Source organism: Eubalaena glacialis, chromosome 12 (genome assembly GCF_028564815.1).
Source record: "Eubalaena glacialis isolate mEubGla1 chromosome 12, mEubGla1.1.hap2.+ XY, whole genome shotgun sequence".
NCBI lineage: Eukaryota > Metazoa > Chordata > Mammalia > Artiodactyla > Balaenidae > Eubalaena > Eubalaena glacialis.
The window spans coordinates 98,794,355-98,818,592 of NC_083727.1; the positions used below are offsets into that span (position 1 = coordinate 98,794,355).

General features: G+C 34.5%; 1 protein-coding gene across 5 annotated transcripts in view; it reads left to right on the forward strand.

Annotated features, from left to right (window-relative positions):
* Positions 1 to 24,238, forward strand: part of SENP6 (SUMO specific peptidase 6) — a 105,788-nt gene that overhangs the window by 66,459 nt on the left and 15,091 nt on the right. For all 5 annotated transcript variants that reach the window (XM_061207343.1, XM_061207344.1, XM_061207340.1 and 2 more), the window contains 10 exons: positions 2,372 to 2,756; positions 7,803 to 8,038; positions 11,437 to 11,607; positions 12,572 to 12,605; positions 13,016 to 13,210; positions 14,197 to 14,423; positions 15,785 to 15,894; positions 16,012 to 16,128; positions 21,649 to 21,771; positions 22,771 to 22,863. In XM_061207343.1, the coding sequence (XP_061063326.1) occupies positions 2,372 to 2,756; positions 7,803 to 8,038; positions 11,437 to 11,607; positions 12,572 to 12,605; positions 13,016 to 13,210; positions 14,197 to 14,423; positions 15,785 to 15,894; positions 16,012 to 16,128; positions 21,649 to 21,771; positions 22,771 to 22,863 (1,691 nt within the window). The remainder of the gene's footprint in view (positions 1 to 2,371; positions 2,757 to 7,802; positions 8,039 to 11,436; positions 11,608 to 12,571; positions 12,606 to 13,015; positions 13,211 to 14,196; positions 14,424 to 15,784; positions 15,895 to 16,011; positions 16,129 to 21,648; positions 21,772 to 22,770; positions 22,864 to 24,238) is intronic.

A 24,238-nucleotide genomic window follows, 5' to 3' on the forward strand; every position in this document is an offset into this window, starting at 1 on the left:
CTGGGTGTCACATTTATAGGCCCTCTCAGTGACTGAACTAGGAAATTTTTGTGTGCATATGTGTTAATATTCAGTACTTATTAAAATCTATGAGTTTACATTGACAATTCCATTTCTAGTCCAACACCACAGTGTTTACTTTAGCCTTTTTGTATGTTGCATGTTTGTAACTCCCTTCTCTGACAGTGAGAAACCTGTCTCCCATCATCTCCAGTGTATTTACTTATTTGCTCCGTTGCCTTTTACGTGCCCAGTCCTCTGGCATGCCAGCCTAAGGTCGGCTTGGGACATACTGGCCTCCCCCACAGTGCTTGGCCCACTGCTTGACCCAGGGAAAGGAGGAGAGAGGAAGAAAGCCCCTTCCCAGGCACATCATCCTTCCTCCATTAGGCATGCAAGCTAAAAACCTCAGAATTTTTTTTTTAACATCTAATATATATTTTCTTTCCTTTTATCTTTACTCCCCCCTGCCACTTATTCTTTTCTTAGTGGAGATAAAGAATAGATTGTAGCCATCCTCTATGTAACTTTAAATTCTTGAATAAGATTAGTGGTTTTTCTTTCCATGTGTAGTCTGTGAAATTTCACACTATGTACTGCTTGTAAGAAAACAAGGTCTTTGGTATTTAATGAGATTATAAAAAGTTCAGAATACTTACACAGTATGACATTACCTCAGTGGTGTCTCATCAAAGGCAGGCTCTTTCTTATTAAGTATAGTTGGTTATTATTAATGTGTAGAGACTGGCAGATACTATGTGATATGTAATTTGGATTTATTTTATTTTGTAAGTCTTCCACTGACCAAAAGGGGGGAAATGACACTTTAATTAATCTTTGTTTCCCAAAAGAAATTATACTTAACATACAATTGTTAGGAAAATTTACTACTTTACTAAAAGTAATTGAGCATTGTTGAGATTCTAGTTTTTAGGTCACTAGGTCGATAAAATTCTTAATCTCTAGTTTTTATCATGAAAAATTTAATATCATGTTTGGTTCAGCCGATCTGCATTTTATTCCTAATTGTTGCAAACAGTTCTAAGATATGTGTTTCTTAGCTGATGGAAGGCATATGATAATAGCTCATGATATATTTCCTTCTATATTTTAATATTAAAAATTTTAATAGTAGAGAAGTGCTTTTTCTGTTTCTGTATCAATTTTATAAAAGAAAATATGTGAAAGTATTGCTTTTCCATGGGGTTCTTTTTACTGAAATATGTCCTTTATTATAGACAGTAAAGTATTGGACACAGTCTGAACCCAGCTTGATCATATCCTCGATTCTTAAAAGGCAGAGTTAGCTCATATATAGCTGATTCCCACTGTGGCAAATGGGGGTCTAGCTCCCACATAAATGAACGTATTTAAACTTTTTTGAGTGTACCACGATATTTTTTAAACCTAGCTAGAGGTGGAAATATGTCTATGCTCATCATGAAAATAATGGGGTTTAGATATTTTTTTAGAGGATTAGAGGGTAGTATGTAGATAGGGACTGCTCTATTGTTTATGGGTTTCCCTTTCTGGTACAGTAGGACGTGGTCAGCCATTTGCATTATTTGTATATTTATTTTCCTTCTTATAGACATAAGTGCTACAGAACCTTGTTCACATAAATAGGTACATGAGTATGGAAAGAGTTTTATTACAGTAATATCACCAAATACCTTGAACTCCTTCTGCGTTATATGCTTCAAAATTACATGACACTCTACTGTCAAAAAACATTTTTTAATGATATCACAATTGTAAGAGGCCTAGATTAGGCCTTCCTTAAAATATTTTTCAAGTACTATCTTAGAAGTAAATTATCTTGTAAAAGTTTTTGTTAATCAGAACTTAGAATTGATTCATTTTTCCAACATTTAAAATTACCCTTCTGCTTGGTTCGGTGATTTTTATACCCCAAGGCAGTGCACGCTTGTAATATTTCAAATGGAAGATGGGTTTAGTGTTCTTTTTTTTTGCTTTTAAGTATGAGAAGAACAATTGTGGCAGGTGATGCTTTGACATGAGAAGCATAATCAAATCCGTTTTTGGAAAGGTTACATGTGTGAATTGAGGATCTAGATGCTGATTCCCTTGAGATTATATATGTCCTGTATGCCTTAGAAAATCTTTATGTAACCCTTGAGGAATATACATAGTCCAGTTTGAAGACTGCTGGACTAGAAGGTTTGAAAATTCCTTCTAGCATATTCTGATGCTAAATCTCAGGTAACATTCAGGGTTTTGTGGTAGCCATAGTGAGGATGATGGCAAATAGATTTAATTTTGAGATTACTGCTGTTGTTGTTCCATGATGTTGAAATAAAATGCCAAAGTCTTTTGTTTCTTTCCTTATTTTTTATTTTTGGAATTTAAGGTTTCTAAACAGTGTGGATATTGTCCAAAATGTGGAAAAGAAAAAGAAAATCAGACCAAATGCCAAAGTTGTGGTATTCCTTTTCCTAAGGATTTGCAAAGAAATTGCAGACAAGCTGTAACTTTGAATGAACCTACTGGATTATTAAGAACATCAATTCATCAGAATTCTGGAGGACAGAAGTCACAAAACACAGCATTACCAGCCAAGAAGTTTTATGGCAACAGTGTGGGGAAGGTTCCAATTGATATTATTGTGAATTGTGATGATAGTGGACAGAATTATTTACAGACTAATGGGAAAGTCATTTTACCTAGGGCAGAAGTAGCCAAAATCACAAACCTGAAAGAAAGGAAAACAAGCCTGTCAGACCTAAATGATCCAAGTAAGTATTTGACTCCCTTTAGTATTGCTGATATCAGTCCGTTATTTTTCACATATATTTTTAATGTGAACATGAGCATATTTCAGAAGTGTATTTTAAAAGGTATCTTCTTGTGTCAGTTATGTGACATGGTTTTTGGGTAGATTATTAAAACTGTCCATGGAGTTGGAAAATATAACTGACTTTGTTCTTATCCCATCCATCTTAAATAGTTTAAAAAAAAAAAAAAAGGCACAGACCTTGGCCCTAGTCTTAGGTCAAGTGCCAGTTATGCCCCATTTTGTAACTTTGACCCGGTTAATTTAATCTCTCTGTTCTGTGGATATATTTCCTGCCTAATAGGGTTCTTGAGGGAGTAAATTTAAAGATAACATGAAGTGCCTAGCATAGCTCAGTAGAGCCTTTGACAAAAGAAAGAACTCTGAAAATTCGTTCCTGTACTACTTTTGTTCATCTCCTAAATCTTTTTTCCTATCTTTAGTCACGTGTACATATGTGTATGTATATGAAATGCAGTCCTTTTTGTAACAAATGGCACAAGATTGGAAACAATCATGAACTGGTTGAATCAACTATAGTGTACAAAGAAAGATCTTATTTAATATTGTGTAGAGTGATTTCCAAGATCTGTAATCAAGTGAATAAAGCAAGGTGCAGATCAGAGCTTATAATATGCTATTCTTTATTTATGAAGGGTGGGAGAATATAGGTTTTTTTTTTTTTTTTAATGAAAAGATATATCAAAAGCTAATTTTAAAAAGAAGTTAGTTGGAAGGGTAGGAAACAGTGTAGGAGTTAGGGATAGATGCTAGATTTCTCCAAATATATACCTTGTTTTATAGATTTGACTTTGGAACCATGTAAATGTTTTACATGATTATAAAACAAAATTAAGTCGGAGATTTAAAACAACAATAAAATCAAAAACAAAATGAAACAAATGAACTTAATTATGTATCTAGTTGGTGGCTTGAACACACAGAATTATTTCAAGTTAATTTACATTAAATTAATATTGTGGCTATACATCCCTAATGTTCAAACAGAACTCCAAAGAAATCCTGACTGTATACTATTGCTATTTTTAAACACATACTGATAAAACAAACAAGCAATTCTGTCATTGTCTCCAGAAACCAAGATTTTCAGTGTTACAGAAAAGGGATACAAAAGCAAAATCAAAGAAGTAAAAATAACTGTAACTTTAAATTTGAATTGGAGATAATACTGGAACTTATTATATATTTTCTATTAAATAGAAAATATTTTTTAGTTTTACCCGTAAAAAATGCCTAGAAACAGTAAGCGACCCTTGTATAGAAACAAGCAACCCTAGTTCCCATATTTGTGTTTTTGAATACCATTTTCCGCTAAAAATAATCAGAGCTTCTCAGAGAAATGGCTGACTCCAAGTGTGGAGCACAGATGTATGAGATAAATCTCAATCATCGAGTCATATCAGAAAGCATAGAAACAGTCACAGTCAACTGTGGTCATGTCAAAAGCACACAGGAGCCAAAATGAAAGGGCTCCCACTGACCAAGAATGAGACTGCTTGGATCACAAAAGAAATCATAACTACTATGTATTGAAATATGTCGAATTTATCAAAATTAGTTCATAATGATATCCCCCTACTCCCTCACAAAGAAAAAAGCTCCCCATTTGGTTACCTTATAAAAGGGATACAATCAAGAATTTTTTCAACCTTAGAAGCATGTCGAATTCTATCTTAATTCAATTCAGTGTAAAAACCTTAACCCATACCAGTACATTAGCTTATTTTCCAAAAGAGCTTTGTTTGAAAAGGAATTACTGTATGACAGCTGTCCAGCCAGCACTCTGTTATGATGTTATGAGGATGCTGATATTTTAATATTTTATGATACATTTTAGTGTTATACCAATGCAATATTAAATGTTAATATCAATTGAATCTTTACTAATGGTGAGGTTTTTACATTTTAATGTAAAGTATAAATAAAACTCTTAACTTATTAGGCAGTTCCTGGGTATTATTCTGAGCCAAACCTTATACTGGAAACTCAGTGTCCTGAAGAGATTTCCAGGATGAGGAGAACTGGAAGTTAGTAAGGCTAAGTTGATAAGTAAAAAAACAAAATAAATCCATGTGGTTCTGAGGTGCCTTAAACGGTTTACTATTTAGAGCTTAATCTAGAACCATATCAACTGTGAATTAAAACCATGAAGCTTAAATTTGCTTCCCTCCCCTGCTCAAAAAAATAAAAACTGTATTTCTCATTAAAGTATATGAAAAAATATCTTCTGTTTTAAGATATTTATTACATGCTTATTGGCCCTACGTTGTGATAAAAGCTTACATACCAACCAATTTAATTTGGTTTTTACAATCCTGTGAAGTAGTTACTAATGTAACCCTGTTTTATAAATGAGGCAACCTAGGCTTAAGCCTAGTCTTAAGGCTTCTCTATATTATATACATACGGGCTGTTGGAGTGTAGATTTTAAAAAACAGATTTTTCTGGTTGCAAAGTCTCTTTATATACTTTATCATTCTTAAATTTGTATTCCTACTAAAATAGTTTATTATTATGAAGCTTTTATTCTGTCCTTGGTGGTCAAATAATAAATAAAATGTACAATGTCTCAAGTAGTGATAAACTCTATGTGGAAAAGTGAAGCAGTTCCAGGAAATAGAGAGTGACAAGTGTCACAATGAAGAAGCTTGCAATTTTAGATAGGTGGTGGAATCTTAGATAGGTAGGTGAAAAAGTTACTTGATGAAGTAACTTTTGAACATCGCCTAGAATGAAGTGAGGAGGAAGATAGGCTGATTTCTATGGAACAAGTTTGTAATGTAAATGCAAAGACCTTATATTAGTCAGCTTGGGTTGCCATAACAGAATACTATAGACTGAGCGGGCTTAAACAACAGAGATTTATTGTCTCACAGTTCTGGATGCTGCAACTCCAAGATTAAGGTGCCATCAGGTGAGGCCTCTCTTCCAGGCTTGCAGATTGCCACCTTCTTGCTGTGTATTTACACGGCCTTTCTTTTGTGCTTGCGCAGAGAGGGAGAGTGAGATTTCTGTCATCTCTTTTTCCTATTTCACCAGTCCTTTCAAATTAAGGCCTCACCTTTATGACCTCATTTAACCTTTATTACCGCTTTATAGGCCCTATCTCCAAATACAGTCGCATTGGGGATTGGGGCTTCAACATACGCATTTTGAAGGGACAGAATTTAGTCCGTAGCAGACCCTGATACAGAATCTTACGTATATTCATATAGAATATATTCCATGTTTTATATAGAATCAAAGCAGCTATGAAAACAGCTCTTTAACTGTTGTCATCTTTGCATACTCTCTCCCCATTTACTTTACAGTTATGGTGACATTGAACACAACCCTCTATTTTAAGTTAATAAAACAAGAGCTATGTAGTACAGTTCTATCTGTTGCAGTATTGGGGCTTTAAAATAAGTTTTTGATAGAGTAGCTATAGAAGTTTTAATGTTTCTGAAGCACAATAAAAGTTACTGTAGGTTGAACACTAGGCTTACCGTTTAATATGTATTTCTGCTTAGCTTTTCATAAACAACATTAGCAGTTCATGGACTTTTTTAAAGCTTACATATGACAGGCACTATGCTATAAACCTTTTACGTATTAAATCATTTGTTCTTAAGACAGCCCTTTGAAATAGGACTTTATTGTCCCCAGTATCACAGAGGAGAACTGAGGCAAATAGCTAGTAAGTGGCAAGACCCTAATTTTCAAGTGTGTGTAAATCGGCTTGGACCTTCTAATCTGGCCTGTTAGATTTTGTGTTAATAAAATACCAGTTCTGAAAAAGATCAACTTTAGCATTTGCTCCTGAGACTGGATAGCAAAATAAAAAAGATGAATGGTGTGATGCTAGGGGTGATGCCTCTCTGGGACTTGTATGTGACTCAAAAAATATTAACTAAGCATTTATGTGTATGATACGGAAAAAGAAAATTGCTCGTACAAGTTTATACATTGTTCAATACATGACTTTCTTTGCCAAGCAGTTTTAGATGCTGGGAATATAGCAGTAAGCAAGGCAATGTTTTTGCTCTTTTACAGTTTATATTAGTGGGGAGAGGCAAATGAGCAAGTAAACATCCACAACAAAAGACAACAGAAATTTAAATTAGTTGATGTGAATAAGTACCTGTGTGCTACTTTAGATTGGGTGGTCGATGAAAAAGTGATATTTAAGCTAATATTTGATGACCAAAATGCAAAAAAGTGTTAGGGGAATTACAGTCAGACAGGAACAAGCTGGTGGTAGTGTTTGAGGAACAGAAAAAATGCCGGTATACCTGGAACATAAAGAGGGAAAAATGGAGTAGTATGAGAAAGTAGGGTAGGGCCAGATTACGTAAATTTATGAACCAGGGTAAGGAGTAAGGATTTGACTCAAGTGCAGCATGCTGGCTCTGTGCAATTACGATATAGAGATGAGTTTGGTAAGATTCAATAATGAGTACATGGTAGAAGAGCAAATTACCTTAATATAATGTCTTGCCCACGTTCATTTACTAAACAAGACTTATTGAGCATTAGGCACTGGTCCAAGTTCTCCCAAAGACCAGTTGTGATGTTAGTGATTCCTTGTGTGAGATAAAATTATTTGGTCACGTGCAATTTTACACACATTTAAAATGCGTGCTATTTTATGAATAATTGATATGCAGATTATCTTCATACCTAAGACTTTCTGGAACTCTGAAATAAACCTACTGATAAACATTTAATTTTTGCTGTAACTTGTGTATGTTTCTGTGTGGGTGATTGTGATGGACTATAGAATCAATTTTACATTTGTATGTTGTTTAAAAAAATGTCAGTCAGTTCTAATTGTTCTCCAAATTTAACTTTTCATCAGATAGAATGAATTATATCTTCATTTTTATTAATCTCAGATCTGGAGGAGATTGAAAGCAAATTTGGTATATTTCCCACTTTGTTCATGTATTTACATTTTTAACTGACAGGAATGAAATATCTGAAGTATTTAACATTTTCTTTGTAGTCATTTTGTCCAGTGATGATGATGATGATGATGACAGCGATAGGACTAACAGAAGAGAAAGCATCTCTCCTCAACCTGCTGATTCAGCATGTTCGTCCCCAGTACCATCCACTGGAAAAGTAGAAGCAGCACTAAATGAAAACACCTGTAGAGTAGAGCATGAACTAAGAAGCATTCCAGCACGTTCAGAACTAAATACAGTTACCTTGCCAAGAAAAGCAAGAATGAGAGACCAGGTACTTTTCACATTTATTGACATTTATTCAGATTAAGTCTCCTTTGGTATGTAAATACTTGGGGGGGAGGACAACTTGGCAGTATCTTGGGAGGAGAATGAATTAGTCATGAAGTAGGACTTAAAATAACACTTGGAAGATTATTTGAAAGAACATTAAAACATATACAAAAATAAATTTCAATTAAAGGCTTAAAGTGTAAAAAGTTCAACAAGAAACAACATCAACCTTATAGTAAGTGAAATATAAGTGTAAATATACTTGTATAATCCAGTGGGCAGGAAAAGGTCATTTTAACTTGCGTGTATTTTACCATAATATTGTGGTTTTACTATATTTTATTTTATATTTTACTGTATAAAATTTTTAAAATACTCAGATGGCAAAGGATAACAGAAATTATGTCAATGGACAGTAGATCTAGAAAGGGATATTTGTAATAATGCAGGTAATATACACTAGTATCTATAATAGACCAAGGGACAGAATTTAGTCCTCTTTTAAAAATTAGAGGAAAAAAGAAAATAAAAGAAGATAGGAATAAATAAGAAGAGAAAATTCAGGTAATAAACTTTTATAGAGAAAGTACATATTAAAGAAAATGAAATATAACCATGTACTTAACAGACTTTCAAAATTAATGCAGAATCGATTAATATGTACTACTGGCAAGAATCCAAGGCAAAGGGTACTTTCCTTATATGCTGATGAAAAAAAAGTAAGTTGTTATGGCCTTTTGGGAAAGCAGTGTAAAACATCTACTAAAATATTTAAAAGGTATACTGAATGACCAAGTAATTCATTCCCTAGACTCAATCTCAAAGAAATCCTCTACCTCCGGTGCTTAGACTGTATGTATAAATATGATTATTAGCAAACATAATCATTGCCCATTAATATAGAAATGGCTGAAGAAACTATGGTATATCTATACCATGGACAGTTATGCAGCCACTGACAATAAAAATCAGAGCTATATCAATGACTTTTAGGATTTCTACATGGCCCTGCTTAGTGAGAATACCAAGATGCAGAAATATGTGCATATTTTCTTATTTTTGTAAAAAGAACTTTAAAAAACTTGTATGTTAAAAAATTATATGTGTATGTACATATGTCAGGAATTCTAGAAGTTATAGATAAAAATATGGAACCATACATATTTGATGAAGATGGGAACTGTAAGAAATGAAAAACAAAAAGTAACTATAATAAAATATAGTTAAAATTATAGAAAAATTATAGAAAAAATATAGATTGATAGTTTTACTATAATCTTGGGGAATGCCTTTCCAAACATTTCAGTACAAGCAAAAATAATAAATGAAGAGATGAATATATTTGATTAAATGGAAAGTACAGAACAGTGAACCAAAACACCATCCACAGAATTTGATAGGTAATGCAAATGGGAAAAAATAGTGAAGTATGTGACAAAGTATGAGTTGGTCCTTTATATATTTTTAATTTCTTAAAAATCAAGAAATAGAAGCAAACCATAGAAAAATGAGTAAAGGGTATGAATAGAGTTTTTTTTTTTTAAGTAAAGTACTAAAAAAGAAATTAAAGTAAAATATATTTTAAGTGTTAGATGGCTGAAAATTTTAAACTATAGTAGTATTTCTTCTTGGCTAGTGTTTGGAGGAATGGAATATTGGCTGTGTAAATTGGTGTAACTATGCTGGCGGGCAATTTGGTGATAATCGTATATTCCAGGATTTAGCTGCAAAACTGCTTGCCAGAGAATATTGTGTCATGGGGAAAGGTCAGAAAGAACTCAGATGTCCAGCATAGGAGGGCTCAGTTAAATAAACGTGGATTTCCATGAATTTGTGAACAGTTTTTACACTGACACACTGAATAGTACGGGTTCCTCTGTGCCAGTTTACAGGCCCCTTGGGAGGATGTGGACCGCCCAAGTTCTAGACTCAGTCTCTCCACTATGGATTCAGCTGGAGCAGCTCTTAAATTATCTAACTTATTATTGAGCTAAATAACGTCTCATTTGAAGAAATAATTCTAAAGCTAAAAAAAGTTTTTAAACCGCTCTAATAGGTTTCTGTTAATAACCTGGGAAAATATTCATGATAAATCTGTTAATAAGCCTGAAAAAGCAATTTACGGAAATAAATATGTGTGTGTGTATCACATTTTGTTTTAATACATATTTTTTCCTGTGACATAGATCACAGAAATGTCTCTAGAGGGATAATGGGAATAGTGACTGTTTCTGTGCAGTGGACATTTTTTTTTCCTCTTGTTTTTTAATCAAGATCATGTTTTATTCTTGTGATGATAATAAGGTTTTTAACATAATAACTTTACTTTTAATTACATTTAATTTAAAGTATACTTATATAAAATACATTTTTATATTATGATTAATTTGCATTTGAGACTGACTGTGAAATCTTAATTTAACAGATCAAGTCATTTAACACTTTTTAATATATAAAGAAGCATCATTTTATAATGTAAATAACCATTTTCCTAAATTATATGTTTTCTAAAGAGCTGCTAATTTAATCCAAATACTACAACCACTACCACTATTACTAGCTAACTTTTATCCAGCATTTTACTGTGCATGAAGCACAGTGCTAAGCTGCTTATATGCATTAGTTCATTTGAGTAAATACTCTTACATTTTAGCTTAGGAAACCAAAACTTTAGTAGGAGTTATTAAGTTTTACAAGATCAGATCATTAAAAGGTAGAATAGCTGTGCTTTGAACCCAGGCTGTCTGATTCCCAGAGTACCATTTCTCACTGCTGTGCTATTACTGGCGTTTCAATTAATAGCCAGATAAAGTATAGCAAGATAAAATAGGAAGGGTTTACTGTTATTGTTATAAAATCAATAAATATTTACTTCATCTAACACTGTTGAAATAAAATCAGTCTTATGTCTTGATAATTATATTTCTTTTTTAAAAAATATTTATTTATTTTTGGCTGTGTTGGGTCTTTGTTGCTGTGCGTGGGCTTTCTCTAGTTGTGGCGAGCAGAGGCTACCCTTCGTTAACAGTGTGTGGGCGTCTCATTGCGGTGGCTTCTCTTGTTGTGGAGCACGGGCTCTAGGCACACGGGCTTCAGTAGTTGCAGCACACGGGCTCAGTAGTTGCAGCACACGGGCTCAGTAGTTGTGCCTCGTGGGCTCAAAAGCGCAGGCTCAGTAGTTGTGACGCACGGGCTTAGTTGCTCCGCGGCATGTGGGATATTCCTGGACCAGGGTTTGAACCCATGTCCCCTGCGTTGGCAGGAGGATTCTTAACCACTTTGCCACCAGGGAAGTCCCAATAATTATATTTCTTATGTTGGGTCTTCTTTGCATATGTCTCCTTAGTTTGCAGCCTTGCTTTAGTAACTTATTAAGTGAAAATTTTTTTCCTTTTTCAGTTTGGTAATTCTATTATCAACATACCTCTAAAACGTCGCAAAGTGATTTCTCAAGAAACTTTAGTTGATCCCGTATCTTTAAGCTGCCAAAGTTCCTTTGGTAGCGTAATTTTAAACTGTCGAAGTATACGAGTAGGAACACTCTGCCGACTATTAATAGAGCCTGTAATTGTAAGTACCTTCTAAGCTCTTTACTGTACCAATTATAAGATTCAAAATTTCATGGCTAAGGCTAATATGTAATATTTTAAAGTTTATAAGTTAAAATATTTAATAGAATATTAAAATTATTTCAAGATTTCAGATTGCTTAGGAATATATAAACAATTGTAAATTGCTACTCACCATAAAAATTACTGGGTAAAAAATTTATCATATATACTCCAATAAAAAAATTTTTTTAAATTTATCATGATGTAATATTCAAGGTAGTACGTATTCATCATAGGAAGATGCTTGTTTTCACTGAGTTAGAATTACCCTCCAATGTGTTACCGTTTTATTCTCATGCTAGCTCGATGCATGAAAAGAGTACTTTAAAGAACTGTATGAGAGAAAGAAGAATCCAGAAGCTTTGTGGTCTGCAGAAAAATGTCTTGTAACATAGCAACTCCTAGAAATAGATTAGTGGGCTACAGTGGCCACCCAAGAGGCATTGTGGTTTTGAACTAGTTCAGTGTCCATAAAGCCCAAAGGACTTTCTATAGTCCCTTTATCTTACCTGTCATACCTGTCTCCTTATTACTCTACTACCACCAATCCAATTCAAATGTATATTTTCTATTAAAATTTTAACATAATCTCCTTAACCTGCCTTCTAAGTCATAATTTTTCTTCTTTCTAATGTATCCTATACATTGTTGGTAGGTTAACCTTCCTATAGCACTGTACTTATTTTGTAAAAGCCTTTATTTTAAATGTCTTAACTTGGTGTCCCTAACTGTCTGCTTCCAACTATTTTTTCAACAAAGGCTGGCTTCGTTCTCAGTCTTGTGAAGGCCAGGTGGGGGAATGCAGTACATGGATCAGCTTTTCTGCCTTATGCGGCCTGAGTCCCAAATCACGTGTCATTTAGGGTGTTTGTAGCAAAATCTTCAAAAGTCTGTGATTGTTACTAACGTATCTTATTTTTTAGTTTTCTTTAGATTTTATCAAGATACAGCTAGAAGGTAAGCTATCTTATACCCCGCTGCTCACTAAAGCCTTGTTTACACTAAAACACTTTGCCGGAATGAAAAATTAAACGGTATTCTTAGCATTCATTAAGATGCTTAGTTATTACACACATCTTAACAAAAGGCACTATACCGTAATAGTGTAATTTCTTACTATAACATCACAAAAGCTATGTTTAATTTTTTAAGTATGCTTCATTAGAATCCTCTTTCCATCTGGGAAAAAATGTAGCTACTTCTTTAAGATCAAAGATTTTCCTTCATTTCCCACTAGAGTTACTGTTTACAGAGTATAATAAATATGTACTTAACTTTAAAACTGTACTTCCTTACAGTTTCCTCCATTCATGATTTTGCCCTCTTAAGAATTGATTCCTTTTCCATTTCCATTTGTTTTTCTCCAGAACCAGAAAAGGAACCTGTAGGGATTACTTTAAATACCTCTGATCTAACAAAATGTGAGTGGTGTAATGTCCGAAAATTACCAGTAGTGTTTCTTCAGACGACAGCAGCAGTTTATCAGAAGCTGAGCACGCAGCTGCAGATGGACATGGAGGATAAAGTTCGGAAGGACTGTAAAGGAATAAATAAGTTAACAAGTAAGTTATGTAGAGCAGATATGGTAATACATACAATACCTTGTTCAGCAGAACGTGAGTCGACTTCGGTAGACACCTTAGATGTATCCTAACTACAGTCCTTACAGTGACCTTGTGAGATAGATATCACTTCTCTCATGTAACAGATGAGGAGAAGTCCACCGAAAGTGGAAGTTCTGAAGATAAAACCCGGGTTTACCCATTTAGAAAGTTTTCAAAATGGGTTAAAACTCAAAAGATATATACTCTTCATTTTAACACTGTATGATCTGAGTAAAATGAGTTTTTTGTTTGTTTGTTTTGTTTTGTTTAAATGTACTGATAGGAGTTCTGACTGTAAATCAGCGATCAATCTGGAAACCTTGAAACTTAGCCTGAATAGGAAGTTTGAAAGTTCATCGAACAGGTCTTCATCCTCTACAATAAATCAGTGTGGTTCTCCATTTTGTTTCCCTTCCCCTCTAACGTTTGTGGCATAGCATGACTAGTTGTAACATATTTTTCCTCAGTAATTGCTGCTTCAGCTTAATGACGAGTAAATGATAGCTACTATTAAAGTTACAAGAGTTGACACATTAGTGAATAGCAGTTTTTACAGTTAAATCTAGAGATACCAATTCACTTGGCAATTTCTTATTTGTGTTTGACAAAAATGTTAACTGATTGTATATTTAAAACTAATATATTTGGATTCTATTAGATGAAATAAATTAGTTACATCTGTGGATAGATTTGTTCTTGAGCTGCTGCTAGAGTAATGTGTTCTGGTTCCTTTCTTTTAATAACTTAGGTGACATTGTTAGGTGACGCTGTCATTGGTCTTTATTCTAGTATTGTATATCCACTGTATGCCGAACACTGTTTTGAACATTTATACCAGGATTTCTGGTGATACTCTTGGAAATAACTAGTTGTTACTCTTTTTCTAGTATCTGTTTACGTATTTTTTTTCCTTTAGACTTACAGTTATATTGATTTCTTTTCAGATTTGGAAGAACAATACATAATTCTAATTTTTCAAAATGGCCTTGATCCTCAGGCAAATATGGTATTTGAAAATATCATTACTGACATTGGTATAAAGAATAATGTGTCAGATTTTTTTGCGAAAATTCCCTTTGATGAAGCCAATAGCAGACTTGTTGCCTGTACAAGAACCTGTGAAGAGAGCAGCAAAGGAAGTTGTGTGCAGAAAGAAAACAAAATTAAAAATGTAATTATATTTTTTAATGTTTTTAATGTAATTTTAAATGGTACCTTTAAAGGGAAATGTGGTTCATTATCATATTGCTCATTTGGAGTTAGATCCTTTTAATTCCATTTCAGAATTATTTGCTTTTATATGTGGTTTGTAAACTACCTTGTGTCGAAATATTAATGGTGGTGGGTTACTTGTGACACAAATTGTAATTGGTACAAGTCTCAGAAGCATTTTATCGGTACAAGTCTCAGAAGCATTTTTATTTTAGTTCCTTTCTGCATTCTGTTCTTGTCTTGTCTTTTTGTCTCCTTTTCTTTTTCTCTCATCCTGTTTTCTTTTTCCCTCACTCTCAACCTACATATACGTACAGTGCTACATTCAAATTGATTGTTACTCTGTTTCTTAAATTTGCTAGTGGTTCCCAGTGGTGACATTGGCTTCAGTACAAATAAAGGAATTTTGGTCCCTGATGTATTGTCCATTTATGTGTAACATGTGCCTACATGGTTGAAAACTTGGAAAGGAAGAATGCATACCATTTGATTCTGACTCTCGACAATTCTAGAATAACTAAGTCTAGAATAACTGATTATGTAGTAGGTAACTCTGAAGCCTCCTGAATCGAAGGCTGAAGTACTACTATAACACGTAATATCATGTTAATCAACATGACTTAAACTACTCTAAATTTGTCTCCTACCACAGCAACTGAAGTTTGCTGACAATTTATTAGAAATATTAAATCTTTCATCTGCCTACAAATTTGGAAATAGGGCTGTCTATCCAAGGCATAATATTGGTGAAGTTGAGCAAGGCTTCACCAGAAAAGAGCTATTCACACAGTTAGTGGGTTGAAGAAAAGAACAGAAGGAGGAAGGGGAACCATTCCCCTTCTTTTGCAGCATTGGCTACAGGAGATAATGCCAGAGGAAGGAAAGAGGAGCCGGGGCCGTAAGGTAGCTGTGATGGACTCAGATTTCAATGGAAGGCTCTTCTTTAAGGACTCCTGGACTCTGGAGAACGGAAGCGCAATGGGCTGTGTTCCCTGAGCCTCTGCTCCATACTCCATGGATTGCCTAGGCCCTGAACTTAGGTGGTCCTACGCTCCTAGAAGAAAACACCACTACCTGTTCTTTGCATTTTACTAACATAATCTAATTTGATATGGATGGTTGAGATCTTAGACAGGATACTGGAAAACCAGTTACAAAAATGGGAAGAGTATCACTGTTCTGGAAGCTACCGATAAAAAGAAAGTTGACCCTGGTTTTGCCTGTTTCCTATTTTTAATCTTTTTAAATTGAAAAGCATTCTTGCCTTGTACTTTTTTTATTGAAAATTTTTCGAATTGATAATTTAATTTTCTTTACCAGGTGTCCCTTGAATCTAAAATACAACTTAAAAACAAACAAGAATTCCAGTTTTTTGATGATGAGGAGGCAACTGGAGAGAGCCACACCATCTTCATGGGCCCTGTAGAAAAGTGAGAGAATTCCTTTACATTTGCAGCACTCTTAAGTTTCTTCTCTGTTTTATTGCATTTCGGTTATATGCATGCCTATTTTTGTTTTTTTGCTTATTTTTTAAAATTTTGTTACAGATTGATGGTATATCCACCACCTCCAGCTAAGGGAGGCATCTCCGTTACTAATGAGGACCTGCATTGTCTAAGTGAAGGAGAATTTTTAAATGATGTTATTATAGACTTTTATTTGAAGTAAGTTAATTTTCTCCTAGCCTTTTAGCAAATTTTTAACATTTTATAATGTATACATGTATTTTCTAGAGTCAAAATTGTTTGGATTTTGAATTCCATCACTGCCACTTATTGTATGACATCTGGAAAGTTATTTAATGTCTCTGTGAATGTTTCTTCATTTTAAAAATGGGAATAATAATACCTAAAACGATCATGAGAATTAAATAAGATATACATTTCAAGTGCTAGGAAAAATACCTGGCACATGCAAAGTGATCATAAATGATAGCTTATTATGTTATCAGTGTTGTAGTGTTTAAAGCGTCTAAAATTGTTACTCCCCTAGGTTAGGTAATAATTTGTTGAGCAAGGACAAAAGTATGATTTCACTCGTTTCCTTCAATAAATGTTCAAGTGCCAACTTTGTGGCAGGTACTGTGTTAAAAGTTTATGATTTTATAGGGAACACAAATGTGGGATTAAAGTATTGGCAGAAGCATTAACATGGTACAAACATAGCAGAAAAAGAAAGCTTCATTCTCTCTGGGGGTTGGGAAATATGAGGAATTAAGACGCTTTCCTAGAAGGGCTTACGTCATGACCCAGAATACACATAACATATACATATACATGAATACATGTATGTGTCATGTGTTTATACATGTATGAATTTGTATGTGTTTACTGCTTTGTGATGTAAAATGGATGTGGGTATGAAACAAAACAGAGCTTAACTATCAGTGTGTTTAGTGCTCTCCAGTATTTTCTAGTTTATTCAAATGTATATCAGAAGACAATATTTTTTTTTTAAAACTGGTTGTTAAAAGCTGCTGGAGGGACTCCCCTGGTGGCGCAGTGGTTAAGAATCCGCCTGCCAATGCAGGGGACACGGGTTCAAGCCCTGGTCCGGGAAGATCCCACATGGCATGGAGCAACTAAGCGCATGCGCCACAACTACTGAGCCTGCGCTCTAGAGCCCGCGAGCCACAACTACTGAGCCTGCGTGCCACAACTACTGAAGCCCATGTGCCTAGAGCCTGTGCTCCACAACAAGAGAAGCCACCACAACGAGAAGCCCTCGCACCGTAACTAGAGAAAGCCTGCGTGCAGCAACGAAGACCCAATGCAGCCAAAAATTAATTAATTAAAAAAAAAAAAAAGATGTGTTCTCTTAATCCTAATGTATACTACCTCAACAAACCAAGCTACTGAAAAATCTTAAGTGATTGTGTAGAACAGTGCTGCTGTTATTGGATAAAGTGTTGTTCTGTGAATGTCAGCTAGGTCATGCTGTGCTAGTGCTATTCAAATGGTCTTTGTCCTTACTGATGTTCTACCTACTTGTTCTGTAATTATTGAGAAAGTCGTTGATCTCCAACTACAGTTATTGATTTGTCTATTTCTCCTTATGTATTTTGAAGCTCTGTTGTTAGGTGCATACATGTTTATGTCTTCTTGGAGAATCAGCCCCCTTATCATTACATAATGTTCCTGTTTATTCTTGATAATCTCCTTGTTTTTAATCCTACTTTGTTCAAAATTAATATAGCTACTCCACCTTTCTTTTGGTTTGTGTTTGCATGATGTATGTTTCTTCACCCTTTTAACCTGTTTAAGTCTTTATGTTTAAAATGTTTTTTTGTTTTTGAAAGCACATAGTTGGATCTAAAAAATAAATTGAACTCCTATATTTTGTTTACATTTTAGTTTATTCTCTTTCATACTTAAATCTATATTTTTTACATTACAATAGAAATTTTATAGTCTTTTTTTATTCTTTTGAAATTCTTTATATATTTTCAGGAGGCCCCTTGACATCATATAGTTAAACTTTAGAGCAAATTTTATACAGTAAACTTACATTATCTACAAGTTCTGCCTTTCTGATGCAAATCACTGTTCCAAATAAGATAAAGAATCTAACAAAATCCATGATTTTTAAAAAATCTTTGTTTATATTCATCTCATGACATTCTTAGAAGTGAATTAAAAAGAGGAAACTTCTTTTTAAAGATTTATTTATTATTTATTTATTTTATTTATTTTTGGTTGCGTCGGGTCTTAGTTGAGGCATGCAGGATCTTTTGTTGCAGCATGGAGGCTTTTCGTTGCGGCTCACGGGTTTCTCTCCAGTTGTGGCTTGTGGGTTTTCTCTCTCTAGTTGTGACGTGCAGGCTCCAGAGCACGTGGGCTCTGTAGTTTGCGGCACACGGGCTCTCTAGTTGAGGTGCACAAGCTCAGTAGTTGTGGCGCACAGGCTTAGTTGCCCTGCGGCATGTGAGATCTTAGTTCCCTGACCGGGGATCGAACCCGTGTCCCCTGCATTGTAAGGCAGATTCTTTACCACTGGACCACCAGGGAAGTCCCGAAAAGAGGAAACTTTTTAAAACTTCACTATTAAAAATAAGTAATTCAGTTGCTACCAGAGCTGCTCATTCTTTTCCATTTCTAACTCTACAAGTTAGAAACAAACCTTTAAACAGTTTGCCAGAATTATAAAAAGTAGCAGGGCATTGCATCTAGAGAATGTTAATAAAATGCAGGGGAAAACAATAATTTTAATAAAAATTATTTTCAAAACCTTAAAATCATCTTTTAACTTCATCCTGTAATTAAATGTCATGATTGAATTGTTAGATTGTCTGCTTTATAAAATAGCAGGTGGACAGCTTCACCATGACATTCAATATTTAAATGATTTATACACTGAAAGAAAAAAACAAATGAAAGAAATGGAAAGAAATACCAAAATGAAAGAAATTCCCAAAAGGTTTTTTGTAATAAACTTGGATTTTCCCTTTAATTCTAAAATAAGAGACTTAGTTGTTCTAATTAAAATTAATAATTCTAATACATGTACATATAAAAACCCAGAACTATATATAGTCACAGAAATGCTTATGGATGTATATTAGATTAGAAAGACAAAACTAGTTATTTTAAATTAAAAGGCTTTTTGAAGTTTTGTTTTTTCACTTTTAAGTCCTTAATTCCTCTAGGATTTGTTACACTAAGATAACATAGTTGCACAGGTCTGTTTTGGGGGTTCTATAGTTTGTTCCGTTGGCCGTGCACCTATCCCTGCATCAGTACCACACTGCCATGATTAGTGTTACTTTATTCTTGTTATCTGTAATAGAAAGGCAAACCCTCCACCATATTCTTCTTCACAAATGTTTTGGATATGCTTGACCTTTTGATTCTTTCAGATAAACTTTGGAATCAGCCCATCAGATTCCATTTTTAAAGTCCTTTTGAGATTTTGATTGTAATTGCACTGAATCAGTGATTCTGAACTGGGGGGCACTTCGGGCATTTTGGTCCTCACAAAAGGAAGGGATGCGTGTTGATAGCATCTGTGGGTAGAGGCCAGAGGTAACGCCGAGCACCCTACGCTGCACAGGACACCCCCCACAGCAGAGCATTATCTGGCTTAAAATGTCAGCGGCGCCAGCTTGAGGAACCCTCCGCGAAATTTATGCAATTTGGAGACAACTGATACTTAACATTTTTGAGTATTTCAACGAGAAATATATTTTGCCCGTATAGCCAGACATCTTGCTAAAACTCTTTTATTTCTAGTATGTCTGTAGATCTTTTTAAGTTTTCTGTATGAAAATCCTTTCATCTGCAAATAAATTTATTTCTTCCATTTACAAAAATAAAGCATGGATTTGTTTATGTATGAAGTAGAGTCCATTTTCTTAAATCACCAATAACTTTCCTTTTTAAGTTGAACTATCCCTTTTTTTATGCAATTCAGTTTACAAAGTAGCCATTGTAGTTTGTAATGGTAAAAGCAGCATGGTTCACTCATTATGGTGTAGTCCCTAAATTCAAGTCCAGTTCACTACATGCTCTGTTTCGAATATAGATGTAGAATTCAGCGATTGATTTAAACTGTGTCATGAGGTGATTCACTGTCTTATATCTTTTGTCGGGGCACACTGAGTTGCCCTAAAGCAAGCAATCTGTAAGTTATGTCCTTTTCATCAGAACTTGAGCTTTAGAATTATCAAATATTATGACAGAAGTGACAGGTCTCAAAGATGTGCCTTCTGGGTACTTGCTGTTTCTGTGTAAGGTTTCACAAGGCTTTCATACTGTCCTCATTTTAATAAGATGAATATGGTCATAAGCTTGAATTTGCATAGTTCCTTTGAGGGAGTTTGGAGCATAAATAATTAAATTTAATATATCATAATTTCTCTTTGTAATATAAAGAACCATTTCTATTTGTCTTGATATATACCTACAGAAGAAAACAACTAAGGCAGGGAAAAATTAGAACTGATGTGAGATCACTTTAAAGAGTCATTGTTATAACCTCACCACTGTACAGATTCTTTCTGTTTCTTTTCTGTTTTTATAAAAAGCAGTTTATGGCTAGTCATCATGGTTTATTAACTGTTTAAAACAAAATAAACATAAAACATAAAAATAGCAGCTTCATTGACATACAGAGCACATACCATACAATTCACGCATTTAAAGTGTATAATTCAGTGGTTTTTAGTGTGTTCAGACAGTTGTGCAACCATCACCATAATCGATATTAGAACATTTTCATCCCCCCACAGAACCTCAATACCCATTAGGAGCGGCTCCCCATTTCCCCACCCCACCCCAGCTCTAAGCCACCACCAGTCTCCTTGCTATCTCTGTGGATTTGCAGATTCTGAACATTTCATATACATGGAATCATACAATATGTGGACTTCTGTGACTAGCTTCTTTCACTTAGCGTAACGTTTTCACGGTTCTTCTATGTTACAGCATGTATCAGAACTCCATTTTTAAAAATATTTATTTTTATATTTTTTGCTGCATTGGGTCTTCGTTGCCGCGCGTGGGCTTTCTCTAGTTGCGGCGAGCGGGGGCTACTCCTCGTTGCGGTGCACGGGCTTCTCGTTGCAGTGGCTTCTCTTGTTGCGGAGCACGAGCTCTAGGTGCACGGGCTTCAGTAGTTGCGGCATGTGGGCTCAGTAGTTGTAGCTCGCGGGCTCTAGAGCAAAGGCTCAGTAGTTGTGGCGCATGGGCTTAGTTGCTCCGCAGCATGTGGGATCTTCCCGGACCAGGGCTCGAACCCATGTCCCCTGCATTGGCAGGCAGATTCTTAACCACTGCGCCACCAGGGAAGTCCTTCATTTCTTTTTATTGCCAAATAATATTCCATTGTATGGATACATCACATTTTCCATTCATCGGTTGATGAGCATTTCTGTCATTTCTGGGTATGATAAATAATGGGTTTTTGGGTATGATAAATAATGTTTCTATCAATGTTCATAAATGTGCCCTTGTTTTAGAAGATTAGATCTTTCAAATCCTAGTTTTACTCTCAAACCACTTTTTATTACCTACAAATAATCTGAGAGTAATCATTGTCTGGAATATGAAATAAATTTTGTTTATGACTTCTTTCAGTTTAAAGGAGTAGAGATTGATGGTGGCTAAATAGATATTTGATCACTCTGTGACTGTTTTTAGTATAAACTGTTAAATTCATTCTACTTGGAATTACTTTTTATAAAATAGATATTTGGTGCTTGAAAAACTGAAGAAAGAAGAAGCTGACCGAATTCATGTGTTCAGTTCTTTTTTCTATAAACGCCTTAATCAGAGAGAGAGGAGAAATCTTCCTGAAACAACTAATCTATCGTAAGTCAAGCTTTTTGAAAATATTTAACAGATGTAGTAAGTCACTTAAGTTTAACTTAGAAAAAATCGCTTATTTGTATTAAAGCAACATTTTTTACTTCCATTCTCAATTAGCAAAATTAATATAATTTATAATATTCTAAAACTCCAAGAATACCTGGAATTCATAAAGGTTTTAGGTCTAATATCTACATCAATATTTCCCAAATATATCTGATAGTTTAAAAAAGAAAAATTACTTGAATACTTATTAAATACCGATGGCTCTGTTTTACCCTAGATGTTCCATCCATAATATCTAACAGAGGAACCTGTGAATCTGTAATTTTAATAAGTTCTTTGGCTAATTCTTTTCAGACAAGTTAAGGAAACAACATTCTACATAGGAGGCCTGAGTTATTTATAATGTTTCTCCATATAGTGATTGCATCCAGCTCTAATACTTGCTGGCAATTGGTCGCAAGATACACACAAAGAGTTGGTACATTTTTTGTCATAAGTGCTGTTAAATGTCTTGAATTGATGGCTGCTGTGCATAATATTAATAATATTTTCTACTATTTCAGTGATCCCTCACTTTGCATCTTAGAGTTGATGGCAGTGGTTGGTTTCGACCCGTGCTGGTGGTCTGTCCTGTTCACCAGCTGTGACATAGTGCTCACTTTTCCTGCTCTCTTCTCCTCAGTTCTTACAGGTCATGGTCTGATACGCTTCTCGGTATCGTTGCTAAAACCAGTTCTGCAACAATAAAAATAGTAGCTCTGATCCACCCTAGTAAGTAGTAGTAGGAATTAAATAATCTCTTTCTTCCAGATTCAGGGACGGGCAGTTTCCCATCTTCCCAGCTCCATCTCAGATGTTCTGCTTTCTTCTCACAACTTGTTAAATCATACAACTGATCTATTAACATCTCAATCTTTGTAATGTATAAATTGCTGCATAGAGGTGGAAACATTAGAAACACTTCAAAAGCTTGATAGTTTCTCTCTTGTCTTACAGAATACAGCAGAAGCGACATGGAAGAGTGAAAACATGGACCCGGCATGTAGATATTTTTGAAAAGGATTTTATTTTTGTACCCCTTAATGAAGCGTGAGTAAGAATTTCCTTTATGTTAATGTAATGGCAGTTTTTAGCAGATGTGTTTTTGAGGTGAATAATTCATCCATTTTTTAACTTCTTTCTGAAATTTGTTGTATATATTGACACTTATGTTCTTTATTTTATGGAAATTAATATACTTTTCCAGTGAATCATGTAAGATACTGAATTTTACAGACACTAGATAAGAGATCTTTCTAATTTCATTTTTATTCATCCATGTAGAATAATGTCATCTTTTAAAAATGGTGCTTGTGGTCTAGCAAACATCCTATATAGAAAAGACTGCTTTGTACAGAACGGTGATTAGGTCACATAGAAGAATTTGAATCTTTAGTTTAAGATACACTTTGGCTCTTAATCAAAAAGAAGAAAAGGTGGCTGGATTTATGTCATTTGCTCACTGAAAACCATGTTTACTACTTAAAGCTATTTCCTAAGTAAATGGCGGTGGTAAACATTTTGTGTTTTTCTCCCCCAGTGACTAGAGAGGCATAGATGTATAGGATAGTCTTATTATACAATTTAAACTTGAGAGTTTTTGTATTTCATTTTTTAATTTTCCTGTGTCCTCCAGCCAAAGACCTCCAGGAATACCCCTGTAATTGGGCAACTTGGGTTTAGTACTTGCCTCAAGGGAGAACACACAACGTGGGCAACTATGGATCCTCTCAGTAAAAGTGTGTTTGAAAGAGGCAGTAAAAGAATTTGGGCTTTGGTTTGGTGGAAGGTCTAAGGAAGCAGTGGTTTGTTTGGATAAAGAAGTTGCATTCGCTCATTTACCAAAAAAAGAATATTTGGTATTTTGAGGGGTTGCATTGTGTTCTTATATTTGTCTCTGCTGAGACAAATTATGAAATGGCCTTACTTTGTCTCATTTTATCATGGTTGCAGAGTAACCTTATCTGAGGATGGTATTCTGTAAGATCGTTTATTTCTAATAAGCCTGTTTGTGCCAAGCTATCTTCTGAATGTGCTCTTTTTTCCCCACTATAAAAAACAAATTCACTCTATAGTATAATCAAATCCTATTTATTTATAATCATGCTTTAATCATAAAACCTGTGCTCTCTAATTAGCCTGGTCAAAGATGGGTAGGCTAGGTTAAAACATTGGTTATAGCTATAAAGCCCACCTTCTTCAAAGATATCTATTTGAGTCAAACATAGTATCATAAAAAAATTTAAAGCTAAGTTTAAAACTAATCTTTAATTTCTTCATTTTCCTCAAAGTAAAGTTTCTTGACATTAATTTGTCATATAAAGTAGCAAGTGAGCTGCCCACTAGGCCAAAGGGAGGATATACATAGGAAGCCATTTGTCAGAAATTAATTTTAAAAATTTAAAATAAAAGTATAATTTTAGGT